This window comes from Eurytemora carolleeae, unplaced genomic scaffold (assembly GCF_000591075.1).
Source record: "Eurytemora carolleeae unplaced genomic scaffold, Eaff_2.0 scaffold846, whole genome shotgun sequence".
In the NCBI taxonomy this organism is placed as follows: domain Eukaryota; kingdom Metazoa; phylum Arthropoda; class Copepoda; order Calanoida; family Temoridae; genus Eurytemora; species Eurytemora carolleeae.
The window spans coordinates 63,173-89,040 of NW_019396740.1; the positions used below are offsets into that span (position 1 = coordinate 63,173).

Genomic DNA, 25,868 nt, shown 5'->3' on the forward strand with positions numbered 1-25,868 from the left:
TCAAATAAAAACTACTTAATGGCTCTATACATCTAGTTCATCACTGTTTGGATTAAACAATGTTTAGGAAGAAATCCAGGTACTCTATCTTGGCAAGATTTGATTATTAAGATATTAGGTCTTATTGAAATACATTTAATGTTATTTTTTGATTTACATTATATTAATGCAGAGCACCTCAACACCTTATTCATTCCCTTTCTCTTTCATTCATTTTCTTATGCCACTTTCTTCTTAAGTTAATTTTTTAAAATCTTCAAATTAAATTTCCTAAATTTAAAATCAATATTTTGTTATCATTGTTTATACAGAACAGTAAAATGCTAAGCAATAAAACAGATAGTATCATCACTAAAACATATAACATATTAACATACTTACAAATCAATACGTAATCAACTAAATAAGGATATTTTTCAATTTTAGCACATACAAAAACAACACTTTAAGTGATTGTAGTTGTAATTTTAAGAAAAATTCCATTTAAAGAGGGTATGCCTGATTCACAATGGTACCTTAGAAACCGTAATCTGATCAATAGTGTGGAAGAGAACGTCAATTTTTAGCTTGAACAGAGTTTAGATCTAATAATTTCTCCATTTATTTCTGAAGCAAAAATTCATACTTGATCAGATAAAGCTTTTATGGGTAACGTTGTGAATCTGAAATGCCGCTCTATTCATGGAGGGTAACTTAAAATTATGTTTAACAGTCGTTCATGCTAAAAATGGAAACAACTCGGAAACTGAACTTCAGGACAAATTATTATTGAAAGATTCGAGAAAGTTTATAGTGCAGGAAAAAATGACACTTACACTAACAAATTCTGATCTTAACGTCATTTGGAATTTACAGAAAAGAATTTTTGGAAAAAGTTCTAAATAAGAGATTTAACCCCATTTTTTTCAATACAAGCTAACGTTCAAGGATTTTTAGAAACGCAAACTTTAGTGATTCTTCTTGTAAAAAAAATGCCTTTTTAAATTGGGATTTAGGGAATCATGAAAAATATTTTACATCAGAAGCAGTGCAAAACTTTTTTTACAGGGGGTATAGTTTTTGTTTGCTGAAATGGGGAAAATAAATGAATTTATGGGTGAAAAGTATCATAAAGAAAGAAAAATCTTACCTTTAGATGTTCAGTTTTTCATAACCCCCCCCCCCATCAATAAAAATCATAAAATTCCTTCTCCATGGGGGGGGGGGGTATTTCTGAAAAAGTTAAAAACCCTTGATCTTTAAAATAAAGAGGGTTTATTAATAGAAAAAACAGTAAAAAATCAATCATAACTTATAAAGAATAATCTTAGCTTCATTAAGTGGTTTAAGAAATTGTTAAATATACTGAGCAAGGTTTAAAACCGGATTTCAAGTAAAAATCGCTCATCCATTCGGATCTTCGATCAATAGATATAATATACTGGTAAATGGTTATCATCATTCTCAAAAAAAATCATTGTCATAATAAATAAAACCAAGTTTCAATACAAAAATAAAACCAGAATTAATACATTTAATCAAATACGTTTTGTACAATAAATAACTAATATGAGGGCAAAGGGTGGAGGATGTAAGCAAGCGTTTATTGGTAAAAAATTGAGTATGAAAGGATTCTAAGATATCTAATGACTAGACAAAGAGTTAAATTGATAGAAATTTGCCCCATCCTCCCAACCCTATGACCCTACCTAAGTTTGCGCAGATTAAAAGGACTGTAATCGTAATTTCAAGTGACCCTCCATGAAAAGATGACAATGCGGTTTCATTACAAGCTTTGTCTGATCAAGTATAAATTAGACATCACTGTTAAAGTTTTTGTTTCTTTAAAACTATTTTTTTGCGATTTCTGTGCGAAAGTGACTTGCAGGGAAGAAGCAAATTATAAGATTTAAAACTTTTCGAGACAGTTAAACGACAGTATCTTCCATATGTTTGATTAGATTAAATTTTCAAGGATACGGTTGTAAATCGGGCATTGCCATTTTTGTAATGTCAATCAAAATTACGCTTAGAGTTCCTTTAAAATAATGAGGAATGACGTACAGTGTCTTTTTAGACAATCTACAGTTTAGATCAAGGTTTTATAGTAAGGTTAGATACTATGGGTTCGCTCCAATGTACTAAAAATGTCGTCTCTATTACAATAGGCATTCAAAATACAACGTTGCTGGTGAGAGAAAGGGAAGGACATTCTCCGTTTTTTACAACTCAAAAGTGTAGAGAATCCTTCTTCCCTCTCGCCAGCAACGTTGTCACTTAAGCTTCCGCCAATTTTCAGTTAAAGTCATATAAGGATTTTTAGTTTCCAATGCTAGAAACATGACATTTAAAGTACATTGGAGCACATCCAGGGTATTTAACCTTACTATAAACCTTGGTTCAGATATGGTTTATTATATATGTACATAGATAACAAGGATCAGGAGTATTAGAACTATTAGATAAATGGGATTTAAAGAAACAATGAAGTAAGTCCTGTTTAAATTCATGTCTTGATGAGTTTTATGCAATTAGAGGTTTATCAAGTGGAAAGGGAATTATGAATTATGAATGGTATTATGAATTCAAGATTTAAGCTGGTGAAGTGATGATCTCATTCCGATCTGTTTATTATTCGCTCATCTAATTTAAAAACAATGTTTTGCTCAAATTTTATCTTTTGGGGGAAATAAATACTTTTCGAGAACTTACAAAATCGTCCTTAATATTTTTCGAATAAAAAGGGGCAATTATAAAGAATTCAGCTGTTTGACAGTTTGGATGATGAGTTTAGAGGATTGTGCATTTCTTCTTCTTTTTCCCAACCTTGCCTGGCTGCGGGGATTCATCGGATACTTTTCTACTTCTGATTAAACCAAATATATTATTAGAAATTGGTAAGCAATCAATCATTCATTTATATACTTGAAATAAAAAATGAATTTATAAGTTATGAATGGGAATTACCTGAAGTTATGAATGGGAATTAGCTGAATTTATGAATGGGAATTAGCTGCTGTTATGAATGGGAATTAGCTGAAGTTATGAATGGGAATTAGCTGAATTTATCAATGGAATAAGCGGAAGTTATGAATGGGAATTACCTGAAGTTATGAATGGGAATTAGCTGAACTCTTCCTAGACTAACGATCTTTGTTTACAATTTTGTTTTAAAAAAATGGATGTAAAGTAGTACACGTAATTCTAAGTGACCTTGTAGTTATAGAGTGACATATCCAATTCACAATAATACCTTAAACAGCTTAATCTGGTCAAAATTTAATGACAAATTCACGTTTTTCGCTTTGACAATTGATTATTGTCAGCAGTAGTTCTATTTGCGGATTTATGCTTCAGAGACAATGAAGGAAATTATAAGAATTGAATACTAGATAACAAGGATGTTGATTTATGATCAGATGAATGTTAAAAGGATGCTGTCGTAAATCAGGTATGTCTCTTTATTATTAATGGAGTGTCACTTAAAAATTTAAATCCAACCCATACTTCTGATTGGTCTAATTTGGAAATATCCGGCCTCTTATTGGTCGAAAATCATAACGTCGACAATCTTGAGAAAAAAAACGGAACGGAACGGAGCGACTTAGGTTTTTAAGAAAGGAGGTTTAGTAATTAGTTTAAAAGTAACAATCTCTAGGCACTAGTTAAAATATTTTTTTGTATATTTGGTTTCCCTGATTTCTCGCATAAGATCGTAGAACACTTTGTCGACGTTCTCTCTCGTCTTGGCCGATGTTTCAACGTAAGGAACCTTAAATTAGAAAACATCTAAGCGGTGTCACGTTAAATTTAAAACATGTCCGACAGATTTAATCTATTCATATTTGAATAAAACTGTCAGGGATCCTTTATACATTATGATATGTATAATCCGGCCACATTGCATCTTGCATTAGATGTGAAGGTAAAAAATTAAAATAATTATCATTTTTACATTTACTTTGATAAATGTCTAAAACAATTTGTTTGGATCTAAGTTGATTTTTTTACGATCCAAGTCGAATATTGCAACTTTCTGAATGGATGCTACATTCCTCGGTATCAGTGGTTTTTAACAATTTTCTCCTTATGGACTCTACCGATAGAAGTAAGATTAGCAGCAATCACCATCGAATATTTTTCGAAGTGAGCCTATACCCCTTTTAATTTTTCGCCGAACACTTCTATTATAANGAAAAAAACAGGTTATTTAACATTCTACAATTTTTTGTCTCACAAAAATAGTGATGTTTGCGCGGCATTTTAGGAAAACTGATTTTAAGAAAAAATAAACGAATTTTAAGTATTGGAATTTTTTATTATTCTAAAAATTAAACACCCTTGTCTTACTTGCCTTATGTGAACTTGAGTAAAATCTTTTTAAATCCGCTTTTAAAACTTCTGAAATTATTTTCTATTTTTTCTTTCTTTTGCTAACCTGCCATTCATCTGCTTTTCCCTTAGCCGTACTCAGCTGTACGTGACGACTGTTAGTCAAGTCGGCCTATAGTCACCAAATTAACCGAAATTAGAAACACACTTTTTTCGCAAAAACAGTAAAAGTTTTCTGTTTGGTTGCAAAATTTTCCTGAACTCGTTAACAGTAGATATAGTAAAGTATTTTTTTTTTTTAAGAAATGGAAATTCGAAAAATTAAATGAGCCTTAGTTGAACTCTCTTATATTCAAAACGTAGTTTAGGATTATGGATAAGCTCTTCTAGCATCAAAGTTAAATAATTTAATGTGCAAAAGATTTTGTTCAAAGATGATTTTGATGGATTCCTTGTTTCCGACGAGAATGAAAGGAATGTTGGAATCTTGTTTGACTCGCAGGATTTGTTCTCGAAATTCCTAAAAAATGGTTAAAAATAAAATTTTGTATAAAAACTGATTTGTTTAAAAAGTTCAAATTAAATTACAGTAACAATTGATTTAGGTTATATTTGTTTATTTTTTGAATTCAACACTTCCCCAACACGTGAGGCACACCCATCTATACAGCATATGTTGAAAAAATTCTACATCCCTGGAAGAACTGGTTACCTGAGTGGATTGAAATCTTAAAGAGCTGGTTACCTAAGTTGATTGAAATCATGAAGAACTGGTTACTTTAGTGGATTGAAATGTTAAAGAACTGGTTACCTGAGTGGATTGAAATATTAAAGAACTGGTTACCTGAGTGGATTGAAATGTTTAAGAACTGGTTACCTGAGTGGATTAAAATGTTAAAGAACTGGTTACCTGAGTGTATTGAAATGTTAAATAACTTGTTACCTGAGTGGATTGAAATGAATCCTCCTCTGTTATACTAAACACACAGAGAAATCCCTCCCCACTCCTAGTTATTCAATTCTAGATAACTCTAGTTAATCAATATAATAAAGCTCTTCGCTCTTTTAATTGTAAGCTATAGCTGGCCAAACTGCTGGACCAAATTGGCTGAAATTCTCTTCGTAATTGTAAATCTCAATTTTTCGCGGATTTTTCTGTTGAAAACTTGAAGCTGGCGCATTCTTAAAATTTGAAAAGGGAATATTTCTTTTTCTGGAAAATTTTATTTATTTTTAACCGTCCATAAACCTTCCCCGGGGTCACGCGAGTTGCTTTTTACAGAAAAATCAGCCAAATTTAAATAAAAATAAAATAGTTCCAGTGATTCGCAAATCTAAAAAATACGCTAAAATAAAGCTGAACAATCGTCTCTGTAGTAGCATCTTTTTATACCCACCCTGTTAAATTCGTTTATTATTTAATAATGGTATTAATTCTTCACCTAGGCTAAAAATACTCTAAAATATCCAAATTATAAAAATAATATTTGATTCCAGAAATGTTTCTAGATTAAATTCCTGAAATAATTGTCTCTAATCGCAGCGTAATCTTCCTGGCCTGCTGTGTCCAGAATATCTATCTGTACCTAGGGTAAATATAATACAAAAAAATCACCCCTGTATTAAAGAAGGGGTAAATTATCAAAGAATTGGAGGAAATTAAATGGCTAAGAAGGAAATAAAATAATTCTTTTTTATGGAAAACGTATGTTCAATTTTTCATGTTTACCCCTCTAAACCTCGACACCCCCCCCCCCCCCCCCCCNTTCAATGTTTTAACAGTGTAAAGGGTAAAATATCAATATTTCAATCAATCAATCAGAGTTTTAGGGATGCGCTACTTCCCACATCTGCAACCTAAAGTGAACTTAATAAACCAAGAATGAGAAATGGTCTTACAATTTACAATTTGTGATCAACATTTTAGTTTACATGAACTTCATTTGACATCTTATATTAACCAGTCGGCGTTATCAATTATTTAATAAAAGTATAAAATTTAATTTTGAAGACCTATCATTTCTGGCATCAGACATTTTTTTTCATATTACCAGTCACAGCTGTTGTATGTTGAGTTAAACTACATAACTGACAAGGCTGAATTTTAATGAATTATGAGATAAAAGGAAGAAGATAATACTTGGATTATGCAAAAAAAGAAGATAATACTTGGATTATGCAAGTCATAATCGTGGATGGCCTTGTGAGATTGTCTCACAATTGACTAATAATGTGGTTAATTTTTTTAGGTATGAGAAACAATTAAGAAAAAACATAAGCTTGATCAGGATCAGCTTTTTTACCAGATGAATCCAGAAGCTGGATTTCCTTTAACTAGAACTGATCATGAACACTGGTCTTTCAGCGGGGGCGTACACAGGAATTTGTCAAAGACGGGGGAGGAGCTTACGTTTAATGTTTACCTCTTCTCCGTCTAAGACGACCTTCTTCCTGTAGGAATCGGCCTTTGTGGGCTCGTAATCCTCCACGAACTCGTCATACATGAACTAAAACGAAAAAAATTATTAAAATAAGTCAAAAAATAAAAGTAGTCTAAAACAATATTACTGTGTAAAAAACTCGGAAATTTAGAAAGATCTCTTAACTATCAAATTGACATTCTAAATACAGGCTCATTAGAATATCTTCCCTTATATACATTCTTAAGATATGGATTAACCAGCCACTTGATTTAAAAGAAGTGCCTCGTTAGGCATATTTTAAAAATTTCATTTAAAATGTTATCTGACGCTTACATCTCAATGTGCAATAAACCCTCTTTTTATTTCAAAAAATGAATATAGAACTTTGTAGATTTTTTCGCACATGCTTAATCTTATTCTGTTATACGTACTAAACTTCAAAACTAAAAAATCAATTATTTTATTATGCTACACCTCGGTCTCTCTAAATTTAACTAGTAATCCCTGACTTGTTGTAAACTTTCAAAACCTAGTAATTTTCATCATATTGTAAACGTTTTAATATTAATTGGGTGGGAATGATACGCAAAACAGCCAATAGCTAATCTCCACCTAATTGCTATAATACATAGATATAGTAAAAAATATAAAAATATTGTACGAGTATTTTTAGCAATAAACAAACCCCCCCCCCCCCCCACACACACAATGCTACACTCCACATAAAGAATATTTTGGAGGTTAAAAGAAAATTTGGATTCAGAGTATCATAGAAGTGAACCTTTTCAGAAAACGGTTCTTTTTTTGACCAACTATCACAGGCCAATACTAATTAAATGTGCAAAAGATAAAAATCAAGTTTTAATTGACTAAGCATTCTTAGTAAATTTAGACCTGAAGAGTTAATGCTGATTTCCCTACACCACCACTTCCGACCATTATCACCTAAAGAAAACAACATTTATAATATGTTTGTGGAAATATATTTAAAACCAAACTTAGAGAGCGCTTAGGGTAACATTTTCTATTCCTAACTGCAGAATATATCTATTCTTGGAGTTAAAGAACTGGTTACCTGAGTGGATTAAAATGTTAAAATCTGTGAAGAAATAAAATATTCAACATGGAACAGAAGAAGTCTCCCAAGGGAAAGAAACGGCAGGCGAAACAGGTTTTTACCACTTATTTTCTATTTCCATAAAATCTAATATTTAATATAATTGGGTAACAAATCCATCGATGTCGTGATAAAACAGGAAACAATTGTACCAAGACATTCATCTCTTGAACCAAATATAGTGAATAGAAAGAAGTGGTTGAACTGCGTAGATCTAGTTGAACCATATTTCTCGTGAACTTAAACTTGTACATAAGAACTGGTCTAGGTTGTTTACTAGATCTACCTATTCAGTTGGAAACTGGTTAGGCAAGTTAATATTTTCACAAACGTTTGCTGTGAGTAATTAAGTAAAATAATTGCTTCATTTTGTATTCCAGCTCAAAAGTTCATACTTTCAAACAGAAAAACGAAAACATGACGTGGACGTTTTATTTTTTTTTAATGACTCCCTTTACAAAGTAAGAGGGGTTTAAGACTCCCTTTACAAAGTATAAGGGTTGTTATGACCCCCTTTACAAAGTATACGGGTTTTATAACTCCCTTTTCAAAGAATAAGGGTTTTATGACTCCCTTTACAAAGTATAAGGGTTTTATGACTCCCTTTACAAAGTATAAGGGTTGTTATGACCCCCTTTACAAAGTATACGCTGGGTTTTATAACTCCCTTTTCAAAGAATAAGAGTTTTATGACTCCCTTTTCAAAGTATAAGGGTTTTTTATTTAATAATCCTGAATATGTTTCTATATACCGACCTTGTGAAGTGATGTAGAGGGAGGTCCTTTTTTAGACATTTTCTAGGCAATTCTAGTTTCTACTGAAATAAAAAAAATACGTTTCACCATGTTTATTATATAAATGTAAGATATGATTCACTGTAAACAACTTGTCGAACAAAAATGAGTAAATGACAGCTTATTGTTTTCTTGCAAAATATGCTTTGCTTGCCCATCCCCTTTAAATTCCCGTTCTGTCTAAATAATGGGTATTTTGACCAATGATAGACTAAATATGAATATATTTCAACCAATCAAAGAATTGAATTTTTCTGGTTCAACCAATCATATTCAAGGTTGAAACCATAGATAACGACATTCACACATTTCATATTAATTAATTTGTAATTCAATTATAACCATAAAAAAGATTTAAATTTTCCAGATCTTCACAAGTTTAAAAATAATATTTTTTGTGTGAAAAAGCTGAATGTGATTTAATTTGTTGATTTGTTGATTTTTTGTTGTCGTCTTTTAGATAATTTTCTGTACTTTTAGAAATACGCGGTAATTTCTTCCATTAAGCGCATATTTCAATTATTTTTAAATAAATCCATGATATCGTCAAATAATGTCTGCAGCAATGAGCGGGTGTTGTCTTGAAATCTGTAATTATATTATCATTTTACCGAAAATTACAGAAAGAAAAGGATAAGGTTTGGTAATTTCCTAATATACGATTTTTGGACCCCCCCCTCCTATCAATTTTGTACATGAATCTTATATGTTAGACATGGAGATAATTGACCATGTGCCCGAAGCGCCCGGCCCCCTGGCCTGTCCTAGCCGCGGCGCTTGGTTCCTTGTCTGTCCAAGCCGCAGCGCCCCCCTAGCCTATCCTAAACGCAGCGCTCGGCCCATAAAGTGTTTTATCCTAACCTACCCCTAAATATATACTAATTGTTGAAAAAGTGGTCATGTACAAAATTGATAGGAGGGGGGGGGGNGGGTTTTATGACTCCCTTTACAAAGTAAGAGGGGTTTAAGAACTCCCTTTACAAAGTATAAGGGTTGTTATGACCCCCTTTACAAAGTATACGCTGGGTTTTATAACTCCCTTTTCAAAGAATAAGAGTTTTATGACTCCCTTTACAAAGTATAAGGGTTTTTAGATACAAGGTTACCTACGCTCTTAGAGACGATTGTATGGAATTATTAATGTCTCTTTCCTTATATTTTTGATTTCCTGCAACCATATAAACTTCTTTCTTTGCCAAATCATTAAATAAGCCATTCAATGCAGAAGACTTAATTTAAACTTGGGATCGTCATATTTAAAGAGTATTTAACATTTTTATCCTATTATATTTTGTGTATAAATTTTTTTTTGTAGATTGAGGATCATCTCTGGGAATGTTCAGCATGTACATATAGAAATAACCCTGAAGCGTTCAAATGTTCAATGTGCAGTATAAGAAAAGGAACATCTACAAGAAAACCTAAATTAAACCCTGATATGGTGGAAGTTCAGGTAACAATGATGTTATAAAGGAATATTATCCTAATTCCTTTTAAGGGACTGTCTTTGACAATTTTTAAGTGACTCACCCTTTCAAGGGAACCTTTTTAAACTTTATTGTTCAATATTGTCGTATTTCTAGCTTGAAAATTGTTTAATTCTTAATTTTACTTCCCAATTGCGTTTGTAGTAGAAATGCGCAAGTCACTTTTGCAGGGAATTTACAGTTGAAAATAGTAATTTTTTGAAGACATCTACTTCGTTCTTGGTCAGACAAAGCTTTTAAGATTACCATTGACTGTTGTGAATCAGACATTAAAATAAAAAGTCACTTTAAATACCCGTACAATTCCTTTAATTAAACGTTTTTATCGTTTCTTGGAGAACAGATAAACTAACTCAGTCTGAGTACTGAGTGAGTAGGAAGTAATGAGTAAAAACGCCTCCTCATTGTTATTTCTAGTCTTAATTGTGAGAAGGCTGTCTTAATTATAAACATTTTGTTCAAGCATTTGATTAATTAAAATAGATTTTGCCATGTTTCGTTTTCTTATTTTACATAATTTTCAGTTTTTATTTTAGGTTCAAAAGCATGCGTTTATGCCACCCTCCCCACTTATACGGTTCCCCAGAGAGGAGCAACCACGTCCCTCCAGCAGTGCTAGCAACGAGGCCAACCAGTCCTTCGAGGACGTGGAAGAGGCCGGACCATCATCTAAACCTAAGAAAATGAAAACCCCGGCTAAACCTCGAACGCCAAAGGCTCCCGGGGCATCGGGCGCGGGGCGGGGTAAACTCAAGAATATTGACAGGAATTATTCAGACACTAATTTAATAAAATAAAATTATAAATTATTGAAAATTAAAAATAATTAAAGTGATTTTTCATGCTTGAAGAGCCATTTCCGATTCACAACGGTACCCTTAAATTCTTATTGAAGGACTTATCCATGTTTTTTGAAAACTAATGATGTTCAATAGTGTGTTTTTGCGGATTTAAACTACAGGTAAAATGGAGGAAATTGTCAGAAGTTGACTCTATTTAAAGATAGATAAACGACGATATATTTCACTTTTTGTTCCCTTGTGAATCGGGAATGTCCCTCTTTTTAAATGAAGATTATTTCAACGACAGTCCCTTTAAGGCTGATATCTGCTTGTCTCAAGATCTGGTCTGCGTCTGGATTATTTAGATTATTTAGTTAAATTTCTTAGTTGTTGTTGCAAATGATAGTGGAAAATCTTTAAAAATGTTCATTGTTGAAAAATATATTCAAGTCTGAATTATTAATCCAGGAAAAATGGGACAGTTCATGCCATCACTGTTGATAATGTTACCATTAGTATTACAGAGTACAAACTTAAACCCAAGGTATTTAAATAAATTTTTTTATACATTCTGAAAGGGATAAAAATATAAATAGAATTATTTTGTAATTTATACAAATTCCGAGTAACTAAAATAAAGACACCTTGTTCTGCGTTGTAAAATTAATATTTAGATATCTTTCTTTTGTAGAAAGAGAAGAAAAATGGAGAAGAACCAACTTCAAGTCATATTCCCAGCGATCCTGAAAGTGACTCTCAGGAAAATATAATTATCTCTTAAGTATTAAAATTAAGTAAAAAGTTTAAATCGCTTAAAATCTTTTTTTTAATGCTTCTTTTGTATTTATAATTTCAAAGACATTTTCCACGATCTATGTGAATGCAAAAGAAAAACTTGAAGGGAGTATAAGCATTATTTCAAGTGACCATCTATGCATAAATGGCAATGCCCAATTTACAAACCTTGAAGCCTTTATCTGGTCAATATTGTAGAAGTTAAAAGTGTTCCTTTCATTCTGGTAAATCCGATATGTTTTAGAAATACAAGTCACTTTTGTTGAAAATAATCAGTTTTCGAAATTGAATTTGTTGATATCTAATTTCTCCTTGACCGGATAATGCTTTTAAAGGTACCGTTGTGAATTGGTGATTGCTGCCATCAAAGCATAGAGGGTCACTTGAAATTACGCTTACAGTCCCTTTAATACTTTCCCCCCACAAATTTGATTTTGAATTGTATCATTATGTTTGCCTTGATAGGAGCAGAATACAGCAGTGGACCAGGATACAAGAAGTTCTTGAGATTTGTATTTTTACACACCTTTCTTTTCTTTTATACAGGGGGTATATTCTGCTGAAAAATCATTCCCCTCCCTCCACCTATTTTCCAAATCATTTTCCCCCTAGAAGTTAGGCAAAAAATAATAAATAAAGAAAATGAATACATTTTTGGGTAAAGAGTATGAAGAAGGATTAAAAACTTGCCTTTTTAGTTTTTCTTTTTTTCTTTTTTCTCCCACATCTTTCAAAACCATGGGGGTGTAGGTAATTGTTAAAAATATACACCCCTGCTTTTTTATCAACAGGGGTTTAAATATTCAAAGTAAAAGAAAGGGGGGTTGTTTTCTTCCTAATATTATATACCCCTTTACTCTGAACTATAATTCTCAAATACTATGTACCTAGTTAAATTAAACCAATTAAATTAGACTGTGAGCAAGAACCTTCCTTTTATATTTTTCTTGCGATCACTTCACTTACATCTTTTTGTAAATTAGTTACAACCCCGAAACTATAACTATGCCACTTCAATTCTTGCTTCTGATAAATTTAACATAATTGTTCAGAGCTGAAAACTTTTGAATGGAATATCCTTAATCCCGTTTGGGTAACTAATCTGGAGATTAATAACAAGAGAAGAACAAGCATTTTTTAATCTGGAGATTAAAAAAAAGAGGAGAACAAGCATTAATCTCGATATCCACCATTCAAAGTTTTCAGCTCTGGTTGTTTTGAAGATTTCTATTTTAACTATATCTGCACTGAAATCAGTATTTTAATCTAAACTGCATTTATTATTTTCCGACTAATATGAATTATAAATTGATTTGTCCAATCGAACTGGACTCCATTAAATTGAGTATTTTCAGAAATGTTCAAGATAGAAATGTTTACAGTTCGGTCTCTGCTAAGTCTTGCCAATCAACCCTCCCTACTACCAGGCTCTGCCCTTCACACCAGTTCAACGCTTGGTAATGTGTTTTTAGCTAAAGAGTTTTTAGTGGTTGGCTAGTTGATTGGTTTTGATTTTCGCATTGATTGATTGATTAAATTATAAATTTGTAGAAAGCAGAATAAAGCGGGTTAACCGTCACAAACCGTTTTGGCAGTCTCGCAAACTAAACAAAGCCACCGTAAGTATAAATTACATAAGCTTTCTTTATTTGATGAAGTTTGTCTTTAATTTATAAATCTTATTTTTTACATTTTTAGAAATTTTCCTTAGATTTAAAAATTACTTAAACTAACTCGTTTTACATTGTTATATTTCAGGATGAACCGATATCAGCAGAAAATAAAATGTTTATTCAAAACTACATTGATAAGAAATACGCTGGTCCCCTGAGAGAGGTAGGAAATATGAAACTTTAATGGAATCTGTGCAGGGAGATATATTTTGTTCAAATTTCATCCTCCACTCCCCGCCTCTATAAAAAAGGAATTTGTTTCTCTTCACTTTCTTAGGAATTTTAATAAGTTTTTTCTATCATGCAAGTTTGGAAATTGAATAAATATTGATACTTGAGCGTATTTGAGAACTGTATTCTTGCTTGTCTGTGCTGTAGAAATCAACAAGTTAATTTCAAAGATACATTCACGTTCCTAACTTTCAGATATACAAACGAAGACATATTTCAAATTAGATGGACCTTCTAAATCATCAAATATTAGTTATGATTTTTAAAAATTTTAGTGATGAATTAAAAAAGTTAAAAATTATAGAAATACAATTGTAATTAAGAAGGGATTTTTATTTCTGGGAGTAGAAAATTTGAATTGAAAAACGAAAAAATTGTAAATTGAAAGTTATTTTTTGCAGGAGTTCACGCCGTGGGCTAAAGGAAGTTGGAAAGAGGGAACTAGACGGCCTGGTGTACTAGCTGTTAAAATAGGAAACACTTTATTTAACTTAAACTCAGCAATTAATCCGCCAATAAAAACGCCAGGGGTGGTTACTGTATAATATGTTTTGGAAAAAGCACTTTTCTTCGACCATTTCCCCCCTTTAATAAGTTTTAGGGGTTTATTTTCTGGATTAGGGAAATAAATGATTTTAAAGGGTAAATTAATGAATTTGTGACTTAAAGTATCAAAAAGAATGAATAAAGTTGTCTTTGAATGTTCAAGTTTTTTATTTTCCCCCCTAGATTATCAAAAATCAGTTGTGGGGGGGGGGTTGATTCTGAAAAATAAGCACCCCTGGAAAACGCTAAAATCTGCAAAATTTGTATTGTTATCAATTTAAAATGCACAAATGGCTTGCAGATAGATTGATAGCAAACAGATTTGATAATTACCACATAGAAGGTCGAGAAAAGTGTTATATAAATTGTTTTAAAGGAGTTCAACCGATTTGGCTGAAAAATGGAAAACAAATTATTACAACACTTCTCCATGTTCAGGCATATATATGTACTTAATCATTATTAGAATATCATATATATGTTTCAAATAGATTATCAAGTACAATAGGTTGCAATAGAGAAATGGACCAATCATAGACGACGTCAAAAGTGTCAAATAGAACAAGGAAAACGAAATTTTCTCACATTAGTTGACATGTTTTCAAGATTAAATAAAAAAGTGTAAAAACAGATACTAAAGAAAACATATAATTGCACTTTTTTTACAGGAAGATAAGCACTTTATTCTAAAATTATCACTATCTTTGTCGGACACATAAAACTGTTGACACTTGTGACGTAAGAATACAGCTGTACTGCGAGTGTACAAATTCTACGTTGCCATCTATTGTACTAGACTCTACTTGGTTTTGTTAGTCATTATGGTGTTGTACATTTTGTTAAACTATCATTACCCCTCCACACTGATTAAGTCTAAATCTGAGTCGTTGTCAATGTCCTAAGAATTTATGTCCATTAATGTCCAAACCTGCCATTATTTGCTGGCCGCCAGGCTGTTGTAATAATTTACTTGAATCTATGTCCTGGAAACCATTAACATACATAACATACATTTTCATACAAAGAGCAAACGTCCATACCTACTTATCCTCAACAATGCTTTTGGTACGTTCTGCAGTAATTTGCAGTAAACTGACTGACGATATAGTAGCGTTTAGTGGACAGTGTAATTATAATATGTATAGGTAGTCAACTGTCATAACCATGGTCCATGGCATTATCTAATCTAGTTAAGAACTGAAGTACATATCTTAAATTGTAGGATAACCATGTAATTAAATTCACAACAAGGTAAGTTTTTGATCACTTCCCTAGCAATCCTTTTTTATTTTGTAAATATTTACGACCATTTTTCCGGGCTTCTTGCACAGAGCATGATGTTGTTTTGCTGAATTATTTCCCAAGAGACAGTTCAGTATTACCTACTCACCCTGGATTCACGGGTCGTCCGTAATGTTATTGTAACTTTTTATAACTTCAAGATCCCGTGGTAAAGAAAAGAATTTTAATTTGGAAAAAGTATTTAGTTATACACAATTTTCTCGTCTTTTGAGATGAAATTGCGCGAATTTTCCACGAAAACTTTGCAGAGCTTTTCGTTATTTCTGTTGGGGGGAATCATGGGTCGGTTATGCTTGTGAATAGACAGTAAAAAATGTTCCTATTCGATGTAAAGCAAGATTAAGAAATTTATTTTAAATTCCTAGATCTGAGTATGAAGACAGTTATGTTGGAGAGAAGAATAGAATAGCTAATTATACAGGATCCGGAAATAAAAAGGAAAATACAACAACTAAATAAGCTNGTCCGAGTGATCCTTTTCCCTATTATTCTAGAATACGTAAATTCTTTTACAAATTTCTATATAATGCTATTTCAAAAGGACTGTGAGCGTAATTTCTGGTGACTCTCCATTTAAAGAGAGGAATGTGTCAGATAATATGTAAGATCGATGTTGGGGGATTCAGCTGCACACATTAGTTGAAGTATTGGTATTAGGGTGATCATATTACTGGATTAGTAACAGTAGGAGCTGTAAGCACGGATCCACAAAAATATACTAAGGTAAAATAAATTTTTTATCTTCAAGCAAATAACGAAATATGATTTTCTTTGATTTTTTAAAATTTGTAAATTTTTTATTTTTTATTTGTATGGCTCGCTTAATTGATGGTAGATTGTTAGCTTAATTACTTACTGATTTGACCGAAATGTTTATTGAAGTGTGTAATGTTTGCTTAATTGATTGACTATTGACTTTATTGATTTATGAATTGATTGATTTATTGATTGGTTAATTGGTTGCTTGATTAATTTATTGATGAATTAATTAATTGATTATTTTATTTTGTTGTTCGGTGTTTTAAATGGTTGACTGCTTCATGGAATGATAAAATAATAAATACATTTATTGACTAATTTATTGATCCCTTGGTTGATTAATCGATTTATTAGGACTACTGTGGTCTATTTTCTGAATCTGGTGTGATGCCTAAACGTCACCTGGCCCGGTTTCCCGTCACAGAGAACGGAATAATTCAACCTGGTGAGATATTCAGAAATCAGGAAATTTAAATAATTCTCTTTTTTCAGTAGTTTAGATTTGGTTGGTATTTTTCCCCCTGGATCCGGATCCGTAGATCCGCATTTTTGTGTGGATCCGGATCCAGGAAGCCAAAATCTTACGGATCCGAATCCTAAGCACTGATTTTCAGGAACCCCCTTGAGTGCAGCTCACTTTACACCGGGTCAGTTCGTGGATGTTTATGGTAGAACCATGGAGAGAGGGTTTCACGGAGTAATGAAAAGGTCTGGACACTTTTTTAATTTAAAAAAAGATTATTTGAAATCGCACTTCTGATTTTTTTCACAATTAAACAAGAATTTTAGGTCTATTTTTACTTTATGGGGAAAATAAATACATTTTTGAGTTTAGATTTTTAAAATCATCTGAAAACTTGGTTTCTGTAGATAACATATGGTTAAAAATTTCCTGTTCAACAAACAAAAAAATATTCTCGTGAAAATAAATCTGTATTGAGGTGGGGGTTTGCTGGTATGCCTGCTTCTCATGGAGTTACTAAATCTCATCGTAGAGCAGGACATATAGGATCAGGTAAACATTTAAAGCTTTATTATTTATATTCAGGCGTGTATATTTTCTGTAAAATCATTACCCCCCACCCTCCTTTAAAATCCTTTTTTATCCCCAGAAATTAGGATTGGTTGCGCGTTTGAGTCTACCACGATCTTTTCTTTTCTTTTATTCATTTATTGAGCCAAAAAATGTGTTAGGCTTTTATTTGCTGAATGGGGAAAGAAACAAATATTTTCCGAATTTTTGATCAAACTAAGGTTTCAAGGGTACCGTTGTAAATCTGGCATGGCTTAGATGTTCAATTGACATTACGCTTACTGTCCCTTTAATTAGTGCTATGTTTACTTGATCATGAAAAAATACGACTGGTTTAACTAATTAATCCATTTTTCAAGTTAAACTTGCTTTTATAAGAGCAGAATTTTCTGGTTTGAATACCTTTCACTCGCATGTACAGAGCGTCCCGTATCATATTGGATTATCTCCAATCTCTAACACCAAAATACGCATAAATTACTGGAAAAACCTAGTATTTTCTGTAAGATTTTTTTTTGTATTAGCCTTATGTATTTTTTGAAAATGATTAGTTTTTTTTCTGATAAGTCCCTGAAATCTTAATTTAGAGCTATAAACGATCTAATATTATGTGGGACAACCTGTAAATACCGAACGCCGCGCCGCGCCGTGCTGATTGTTCCATTAATTCAGAGAAATTCTTTGTAACCAATCTAAACATCTTTTTTTCTTATGTAATTCAAAATTTCATATTCTAATTACTTTGTTTCTTAAGTTAAAATTGCAACATTTTTGGTCTTGAAGAAGAATTGACTTGATGTTATGATAAAGGTTGTGATAAAAGCCGTGTATGGCCTGGACAGAAAATGCCTGGAAATATTGGAGGAAGATACACCTGGCTCAGGGGACTCAGGTACTAAAATAAATAAAAAAAAATTACAGGGTGAAATTTTCGAATCTAAAATCTGTTTCTTCCTCTGGATAAAATTTATCATACTTATCAAAAATTCTATTATTTTTTTATTTACTAGCTGCCAAGGTTACATAAAGTTTACTCCCGCCTTTTACCCGCACTTGAACGATTTACCGGTAAACTAAATTTTCGTTGTTGTAGTCGTCACACATAACTTAGAATCTCAAAACCAAGCTAAGAACATTTCCGTGGGCCTCCCGAGTTCCCCAATAAATTTTTTTGGCAAATCTGTCCTGGGGTTCTTGAATTATGATCGGACAAACAGATAGACAAACAGAGATTACAACTTTATGTATAAATAGATGATCTGTATATTTATATTTGATGTTGACAACTTCATTGTTTATTTATGTTGAACGAAAAATAATAAAGGCATAAAAACGTTTCGTTCAGGTGATAAACCATCTGTAATTTAAAGGTTTTTGTTTTAAAAACCAGTTTTATTTTCCCTTAAGGATCTGGAGGATTAACTATGAAGAAAATGTACTTTATGTGAGTGGAACAGCTGTGCAGGGAAACACAGGATCTATTCTGCAAGTCTGCGATACCAAACTTAAAGTAAGCAATAAATATCGAAATAAAGTCGGAAACTTATGAATTGGACAAAATGAGTTAATCGCATCATTTCCTATTTTTCATCTGTCAAATTCGAAATCATTTTCTAGGCCCATAAGGAGTGGATTAGTATCACTAAATAGTTTGGAGCTCAATTCTTTATTATTATTGTGATAATGGTTTTAGACTGATTTTTTAATCTCCTTCTCGTATTTCTATTTTAAGTTTTATTTATTTGTGCTGTTTATTTTTAAAATTAGTTTTATTAAAGGGGAGCGGGGGGGCGAGTTGTTTATTCTTTGAAATTTAAAAAAAAACTCTAAGCTTTGTTCAGAAAGTTAACTTGACTAATTCGTTTACTATTTAGTCTAAACGATGGGGAAATGAGAAAATTAAAGAAGTTAAGTCAGGGCCTCGTTTCTTCCCAACTGCATCACAGGAACCCACAACTTATAATTTATTTATCGATGAATACAAGAAGTTTTGATTGAATAATTAATATGCTACACGTTTTTTTTAGATTTTCAAGCTCATCCAACCATTTATGGACAAAGATATAAAATAGATTTTACGAAATCTTTTGAGTAGATCTGTATTTAATTAAAAGTTGTTGGTTTAGGAGGATATTGATAAACTACCCGAGGAGGAATATTGTGATTTAGTTCATGACTTTAATGCTCCCTCAATATCCAGGGTTTAACCCCCCCCCCCCACTGCATCCAGTGCTAAAGATCTCATCTAAATGAAGACCCATCGTCCACCCCCCCCTCCTTCTTCCCTTGTTTGGGCCAAAATTTATCATCAACTTTTGAACCCTCCATTTTGATTTCAGAAATAATGTTGCCAGTCGTTTCTTTGCGCTTGGTTCAGAGAACTAGCAGCCTCTCTGCTGTTAGGTGAGGATAGCTCCCTCCTTTACTTCTCTTCCTTACTAAAATTGACTGTTAATGTATTAAAACTTGAATACCAGACTCGTATTACAAATATTATCGTAGGTTAGAATTTTCAAATTAACAACTGTATTTAAGCTATTATCGGATTCATTACAATGTCTCTTAACAAGTCAACGAAAACTGATAAATGAACTTCATAATTCGACCAACCCTAAAAATTTTTAATTTTACTATTTACTTTCTGAGCTTAATACCATAAGGACAAGGAAAGTATTAAAATTATTCAGCAATTCAAAACTTATCCCAAACTCTAATTTTCTTGGTCCTATATTTTTGGAACTCTCATGTTTCAAACGTTGACGATAAAAGCTATTGTGATAAATAATTTAACCATCAAAGGTCTACTATATTAGTGGCGGAAACTTTTGCACTTTGGATATCAAGATCAATGCTTGATCCCAATCTGTTGTTAATCTACAGATTATTTAATCTTAATAAAAGAGAGAGTATGGTCAGTGGAAAACGATCAGATTATCAGGTTCAATCAATGAGAAAACAGAGAAATTTTAGATATCCACAAGCAAGAGACAAAGCGAAAATTTACAAATGCCCACGGTGGTTAATGGTTATCGAGATCAAGCGATCGGTATTATTGGTGTCCACTGTCCAGCGCAAAAATTCCAAGTTCAGATGTAAGGGCTAGAGATAGAGTCTCAATCAAGTATCCAGAACTGGGAATGCTTGTCTGGATCGCTTGATCTCGATATCCTTTGCGGGCACTTTATTTGAGGATCAATGCTGAATCTCTTAATTTCAGCTACTCCCTTAGCCCCAAGGTATGATCACCATGCGGAATAAAGATTAAATTAGCAAAAGTTAGAGATCAAGCATTGATCTCACTATTCACCATATTTCCCAGCTCAGTTCCCCTTTATTAAAGGTTGATGAGTGGTGAAAGGTTTGGACACAGTAATGGAGACAGTGGGTGGAGATGGGACAAAGGAGGTGTAGGTATGGGAGGGAAGGAGGCCTGTCCAGCCACCGAGATCAAGGAGGGACTCGGCAAGGGAAAAGAATATGAGGTAAGAATTGAACATCGCATCTGCATTCTGTATTTTGTATTCGGTATTCTGCATTATGTATTCAGTATTCTGCCTTCTGTATTATGTATTCAGTATTCTGCATCCTGTATTATGTATTCAGTATTCTGCATTCTGTATTATGTATTCAGTATTCTGCATTCTGCATTATGTATTCAGTATTCTGCATTCTGTATTATGTATTCGGTATTCTGCCTTCTGTATTTTGTATTTTGTATTTTGTACTACTTCTGTTTAACCTTTTTGTTATGATTAAAATTTTCCATTTTAGTTAAAATTTTTGTTTTCATTTAGAATCCTGAATTTTTCAAGTATAACAAGTATAGCTACTTCGATGTGGAGAAGGATGTGGTGGACTCTAACAAGAGGGTTCCCCAGCCAGACAGCAAACTTACAGAGTTCTGGTGAAGGAAACACTGTGTCAGATATTTTGTTAGTTACATTGTGAACCATGCACGGTACACAACATAAATATTTATAATATTATTGGACTATTCATGACAAATTTTATGTTTATCATAGAGATTTAACACTAGTCCTCCAAATGTAGTATGTTTTCAGAAAAATGTAAGCAGCCTGTTGGAACTAAGAAGGAACCGGTTTTGAAACAAAATGGCGGAATAACTTTTTGGTAACGTCATGGCGGATATAGCCGCTTGTGAAAATTCAACTAAATCTGAATCTAGGACGGAGAACAATGGAGATATTCACCCAGAAAATGTGGGAAATATTGAAGAGAACACTATAAGAATGGGAGAGAAAGAAATAAGAAAGGTAGAGGAGCAAAGGCCTGGGATCAAACTGCTCCGATCTTGGATAAATAAAAATATTAAGGCAAGTTTGAAGTGGAAACGAATAAGAAGTTATAAGTTAACTTTATGATAAATTTTTTTTTTGTAGTTTCAGTCTTAAAGGAACTATAGGCGTAATTTAAGTAACTCCTTATTAACAGAGTGGCATGTATAATTCGCAACGGCACCATTTTAAGCTATGTATGTTTAAAAATGCACGAAATCGTCTCTTGAAAGATTTATCATTTTCAAACTGATTATTTTACTGCAGAAACATTTTAGAAAATTGCCATTAAAAGCGAATACTACTACAGTCCCTGAGTGTTGACGACCGGAATTAAACATCTAAAATTTAATATTATTTGGTTCATCTGTGTCTTTTTCCCTTAGAAAAAAACGTGCCTTGTGACTCTGCTTGTTACGTTTTAGAGTAGGTATTAAAATATTCGAATTTTCTTGGTTTTAAAGAACTCTTCCGATAACAAATAAGACTTTCCTGTTAAATAGATCCAACCTAGTTGTAATGTTGGAATTTCTTCTTAGAGGGACTGGTGATTATGAAAGAACAAAAACTTTCACTGGGACTAAATCAATCAATCACCATTGTCTGCTTTTTATAGATCCAAATGACTGATGGAAGATACATTCTTGGTGTTTTTCTCTGCACAGACAAGTAAAAGCATATTTCAAAGTTTGTTAAATCTAAGGTCTGCATTCTGCAACATCAGATTGTAAAGTTGTAAGGATTGGAAAATTAGATAATGAGGAGGGTTATACATTCCCTTGTATGTGTTTGGAAGTTCATAAAAATTGGAAATATTTGGATATCTGTTTGGTTTTTGATAATTTTGGGGGGTATAGTAATTTTGTAAAGCTTGGAGAGAGTTGGGATTGGGACATTTGAAAATATGTACCAGTAGAGTACAAATATGTTGTTTGTTTTTGTACTGTAGGAGTAGTAACGTGATAGTAGGGAACTGTACTGAGTACACAATGGACCCCGACAGCTCTCAAAATACAGGGATACAAAAACAAATTTTAAACTGCAAAACTTTTTATTAGATGTTGTAACATAATTTTTATGATATTGAAGAACATTTTTTTTCTTTGTAATTCAAATTATAGCGAACTTATTTACCTATAAATTTTCCGTCAACATTTTTTTTTGTGGTTGTCGGACATTTTGGATTTTTCAAAAATGTCCTTAACATTTTCTTGTTTGAATACTACTGTTACTTGTATGGCAGAGGAACCCCGATTACTAGGGCTGGCGATGGTTCCAGGTCATCATATTGTCAAACTTTTCATCGATCAAGCTTTCATCCCATCCAGGTTTATGCAATAACAATGTGTTACACAAAATAATAAACAATTTACAGATGATAAAGCACACACTACTCATGTATTTTTATAGCTTAAAACTTAGGCAAAAAACTCTAAATATTTATGAAAAATGTTTTCTACGAGACTTTGAAAATGCACCAACCTAAACAAAATTTAAAATGATTAAAAATAGCGACTTTCCGAGCAACCGGTAAAGCTAAAATTTTTAATAGGAAAATAGTCGCTAAGCGTTCTGCCTAATATTCAAGCTTATGCAATGTCGTCTTTTAATTGTCATGTTAAGTGCAACACACTGTTGTTAAATCATTTGAATTATTTTGTCTATTTTCTTTTACAGATTGTCAATGACGCGATTTCTTTTTGGTTTTACAGATCAAGATTGTGCTTTGCATCGATAAAAAGAACGCTTACAATTACTTTGACAAATTCCCATTTCAGAAAAATGACATTTCTGTTCAATATTTATTTTTCATTTTCATTTTAAAATTTGAAATGATTAAAAATAGCGACTTTCCGAGAAACCGGTAAAGCTAAAATTGTTAATAGGAAAATAGTCGCTATTGTCAATGTTGTGATTAAAAATAGCGACTTTCCGAGCTATAGCTTTCCGAGCAATCGCTAAACCGCTAAAATTGTTAATAGGAAAATAGTCGCTAAGCGTTCTGCCTAATATTCAAACTTATGCAATGTCGTCTTTTAATTGTCATGTTAAGTGCAACACACTGTTGTTAAATCATTTGAATTATTTTGTCCATTTTCTTTTACAGATTGTCAATGTTGTTACAAGTGATGCGATTTCTTTTTGGTTTTACAGATCAAGTTTGTGCTTTGCATCGTTGTGCATCGATAAAGAGAAAGATTACAATTACATTGACAAATCCCCATTTCAGAATAATGACATTTCTGTTCAATATTTATTATTCATTTTAAATTGTCAACTATTTTTTCAGGGATCGATTAAATACTTCACCCTCTCGAACCTGCGACTCAGATGAATGAACTGTGTGTTATATCATTACGATTATTATTATTATTAGTATTATTATTATTTAGGAATTTTTAAATAACTCTCATGAACTAACAAATATTAATTCCAGAAGTATAAAATGAATGCTGTGAAGTTGTTACGGAGGCTTCCTGGCCTAAGAATATATCCGAGAATCCAAAAAGTTTCACTAAATCCGGGAAAAAATGGCGCGGATAGTGCCTCCATTTTTCATCACTATCAAGCTTTCCGACATTTCTCAGAATCTCGCGCAATTCTTTGCTCAAAGCCTGTCGGGGCAGTGGAGGTATAATTAAGAGTTTCCTTAATTTGTACAAAGGTATACATTTGACGAATTTTCATAAATTTCGGGGCAAAAAATTGTACGTAAATTGGGAAATTGTTTGCTTTTTCAAAAATGGTTTATTTTCCACAGTTTAATTTTTATTTGGTTGGGTAAAAGTTTTGTATAATAGAAAGTTATAAGAAAATATTTATTCCTGTTCTTTGATTTTAAATTTGTTTGATTTCAGATAAAAAAGCTGCAGTTGTCCTACACCTGCAAAGTATGCGGCAACCGAAGCACAAAATATATCTCTAAGGTACTGACCATCATATTCCGGGTTATATCTATCTATCTATATAATAAGACATTCGTATATATATATGTTGTCTATAGCCGGCCAAACGGCTGGACCGATTGGGCTTAAAATTATTTGTGGACACTCATGGGTGGCCGGAGGGTGTTATAAGCTAAAAAAAAATTTCCGGCTTTTTTTTAATTAAATATTTTTTTTCAACATATTTTTCTAATTTTTTTTTACAGACAACGCCGGGCCCTTCAATTAGTTTATTTATATATTAGTCTTGTCTGTTTGTTGTTGGTTCATGTATATACAAAAAAAACGGCGACACCTATCGGGTCAAATATTTGGAGGGTCTTTAACTCATGGAAAGGTTTCTGTCCAGATATTTGATAATCCATTAAGAAAAAATGAAAACTATTAACTGATGTTTAAAAGCTAAGAATATTGGCAGAAAAAATGAGTGAAAATAAAGGGGACTTTTGAATGTAAAACTTTTAATCCACCCATGTAAATTATGTACAAACATAGGAAAGAATGAACTCCAGGTTATGAAAATTGTGACATTTTTTTGGGAGAATTAAATTATTTTATTAACATGGTAGATTTCTAAAAAAATCCAATAAATTATAAAATAAAATATTTTCAGTTAGCTTACACAAAAGGAGTTGTAATTGTCAAATGCGAGGGTTGTGAAAACAATCATCTTATTGGTAAATATAGAATATAGATTATTTATTTATCTTTATATGAGTGAAACCGTTTAAAAGAAAAGAGTTAAAAAAATCCGAAATCATTGAGTAAATTATCAAAATAAAACCATTACGGAGATTCATCAAAATTATTAAAAAGGACTGTAGACATAATTTCAAGTAACTCTCCAGTCTGATTTTTTGCTTTAAAATAATTTAAGTATTATCTTCAAATAAATTTTATTATTTTTATATTTCAGCTGATAACCTGGGGTGGTGGCCGGACTTAGAAGGAAAAACAAACATTGAAGAGATCTTGGCTGAGAAAGGAGAAATCGTTGATCGTGGTTACGTTCATCATTCATAGTAACAGTCTTAACAGGCCAGGTCGACGTGATATTAAGTAATCCTCAAATCAAATAGTTTCATTATCGATTTACAACGCTACCCTTTCAACCCCTTTTGGAGCAAAACTGTTGTAGATATCCCTGTTTTCTATTTTAAAATTGATCATATCTGCCTGGAAGTTTATCCATCTGCCTGGAAGTTTATCTATCTGCCTGGAAGTTTATCCATCTGCCTGGAAGTTCATCCATCTGCCTGAAAGTTCATCCATCCGCTTAGAAGTTTCCATCTGCCTAGAAGTTTATCTATCTGCCTGGATGTTTATCTATCTGCCTGGATGTTTATCTATCTGCCTGGATGTTTATCTATGTGC

At 32.3% G+C, this 25,868-nt stretch overlaps 4 protein-coding genes across 14 annotated transcripts; 3 read left to right on the forward strand and 1 right to left on the reverse strand.

The window, feature by feature from the left end:
- Positions 1-83: 83 nt before the first annotated feature.
- LOC111708009 (ras-related protein Ral-a) lies at positions 84-8,712 on the reverse strand. 3 transcript variants are annotated; one of them, XR_002766571.1, is made up of 11 exons: positions 8,608-8,712; positions 7,629-7,679; positions 6,735-6,818; positions 5,830-5,897; positions 5,255-5,318; positions 4,763-4,831; positions 4,418-4,483; positions 3,675-3,751; positions 2,692-2,845; positions 2,007-2,061; positions 84-1,736 (listed from the first exon to the last, which is right to left on the reverse strand). XR_002766571.1 is itself a non-coding variant. In XM_023481237.1 (9 exons), exons 1-9 carry the CDS (start codon positions 8,644-8,646, stop codon positions 2,770-2,772), a joined length of 594 nt encoding a protein of 197 aa, XP_023337005.1. In that variant the 5' UTR covers positions 8,647-8,712; the 3' UTR covers positions 2,571-2,769. The 3 variants fall into 3 exon arrangements, 1 of the variants encoding a protein (XP_023337005.1); XR_002766570.1 differs by lacking the exon at positions 84-1,736 and having other exon boundaries at positions 1,910-2,434; XM_023481237.1 differs by lacking the exons at positions 84-1,736; positions 2,007-2,061 and having other exon boundaries at positions 2,571-2,845.
- Positions 7,818-13,068, forward strand: LOC111708008 (RING1 and YY1-binding protein). 7 transcript variants are annotated; one of them, XM_023481235.1, is made up of 7 exons: positions 7,818-7,905; positions 9,962-10,099; positions 10,670-10,899; positions 11,384-11,459; positions 11,607-11,675; positions 12,176-12,259; positions 12,910-13,068. In XM_023481235.1, exons 1-6 carry the CDS (start codon positions 7,858-7,860, stop codon positions 12,215-12,217), a joined length of 603 nt encoding a protein of 200 aa, XP_023337003.1. In that variant the 5' UTR covers positions 7,818-7,857; the 3' UTR covers positions 12,218-12,259; positions 12,910-13,068. The 7 variants fall into 7 exon arrangements, with proteins under 7 accessions (XP_023337003.1, XP_023337002.1, XP_023337001.1 ...); XM_023481234.1 differs by having other exon boundaries at positions 12,917-13,068; XM_023481233.1 differs by having other exon boundaries at positions 12,934-13,068.
- LOC111708006 (39S ribosomal protein L3, mitochondrial) lies at positions 13,055-21,320 on the forward strand. Its single transcript, XM_023481226.1, has 17 exons — positions 13,055-13,167; positions 13,262-13,329; positions 13,469-13,546; positions 14,016-14,088; positions 14,537-14,598; positions 15,383-15,411; positions 15,828-15,900; positions 16,120-16,185; positions 16,576-16,666; positions 16,836-16,929; positions 17,163-17,236; positions 18,065-18,146; positions 18,662-18,764; positions 19,129-19,200; positions 19,381-19,657; positions 20,595-20,736; positions 21,049-21,320. The coding sequence occupies exons 1-15, from the start codon at positions 13,068-13,070 to the stop codon at positions 19,459-19,461; spliced, it is 1,146 nt and encodes a 381-aa protein (XP_023336994.1). The 5' UTR covers positions 13,055-13,067; the 3' UTR covers positions 19,462-19,657; positions 20,595-20,736; positions 21,049-21,320.
- Positions 21,321-22,792: 1,472 nt separating this feature from the next.
- On the forward strand, positions 22,793-25,833 carry LOC111708010 (DNL-type zinc finger protein). 3 transcript variants are annotated; one of them, XM_023481239.1, is made up of 6 exons: positions 22,793-22,877; positions 23,840-24,181; positions 24,408-24,476; positions 25,108-25,171; positions 25,411-25,537; positions 25,678-25,833. In XM_023481239.1, the coding sequence occupies exons 2-5, from the start codon at positions 23,996-23,998 to the stop codon at positions 25,515-25,517; spliced, it is 426 nt and encodes a 141-aa protein (XP_023337007.1). In that variant the 5' UTR covers positions 22,793-22,877; positions 23,840-23,995; the 3' UTR covers positions 25,518-25,537; positions 25,678-25,833. The 3 variants fall into 3 exon arrangements, with proteins under 3 accessions (XP_023337007.1, XP_023337008.1, XP_023337006.1); XM_023481240.1 differs by having other exon boundaries at positions 25,411-25,532; XM_023481238.1 differs by having other exon boundaries at positions 25,411-25,833.
- Positions 25,834-25,868: the final 35 nt, after the last annotated feature.

Bases quoted from the DNA above. Each gene is read 5' to 3' on its own strand.
- LOC111708008 (XM_023481235.1), top strand. From the start codon at position 7,858: ATGGAACAGAAGAAGTCTCCCAAGGGAAAGAAACGGCAGGCGAAACAG. The intron at 7,906-9,961 runs GTTTTTACCACT...TTTTTTTTGTAG, and splicing joins AGAAACGGCAGGCGAAACAG to ATTGAGGATCATCTCTGGGA. The intron at 11,460-11,606 runs GTATTTAAATAA...TTTCTTTTGTAG, and splicing joins AGTACAAACTTAAACCCAAG to AAAGAGAAGAAAAATGGAGA.
- LOC111708009 (XM_023481237.1), bottom strand. From the start codon at position 8,646: ATGTCTAAAAAAGGACCTCCCTCTACATCACTTCACAAG. The intron at 7,680-8,607 runs GTCGGTATATAG...TGTTTTCTTTAG, and splicing joins CCTCTACATCACTTCACAAG to GTGATAATGGTCGGAAGTGG. The intron at 6,819-7,628 runs GTCTAAATTTAC...TTTTCGTTTTAG, and splicing joins AATCAGCATTAACTCTTCAG to TTCATGTATGACGAGTTCGT.
- LOC111708006 (XM_023481226.1), top strand. From the start codon at position 13,068: ATGTTCAAGATAGAAATGTTTACAGTTCGGTCTCTGCTAAGTCTTGCC. The intron at 14,089-14,536 runs GAAACACTTTAT...ATTGTTTTAAAG, and splicing joins TGTACTAGCTGTTAAAATAG to GAGTTCAACCGATTTGGCTG. The intron at 19,201-19,380 runs GAACCCACAACT...TTGTTGGTTTAG, and splicing joins TCTTCCCAACTGCATCACAG to GAGGATATTGATAAACTACC.
- LOC111708010 (XM_023481238.1), top strand. From the start codon at position 23,996: ATGAATGCTGTGAAGTTGTTACGGAGGCTTCCTGGCCTAAGAATATAT. The intron at 24,477-25,107 runs GTACTGACCATC...AAATATTTTCAG, and splicing joins GCACAAAATATATCTCTAAG to TTAGCTTACACAAAAGGAGT. The intron at 25,172-25,410 runs GTAAATATAGAA...TTTATATTTCAG, and splicing joins TGAAAACAATCATCTTATTG to CTGATAACCTGGGGTGGTGG.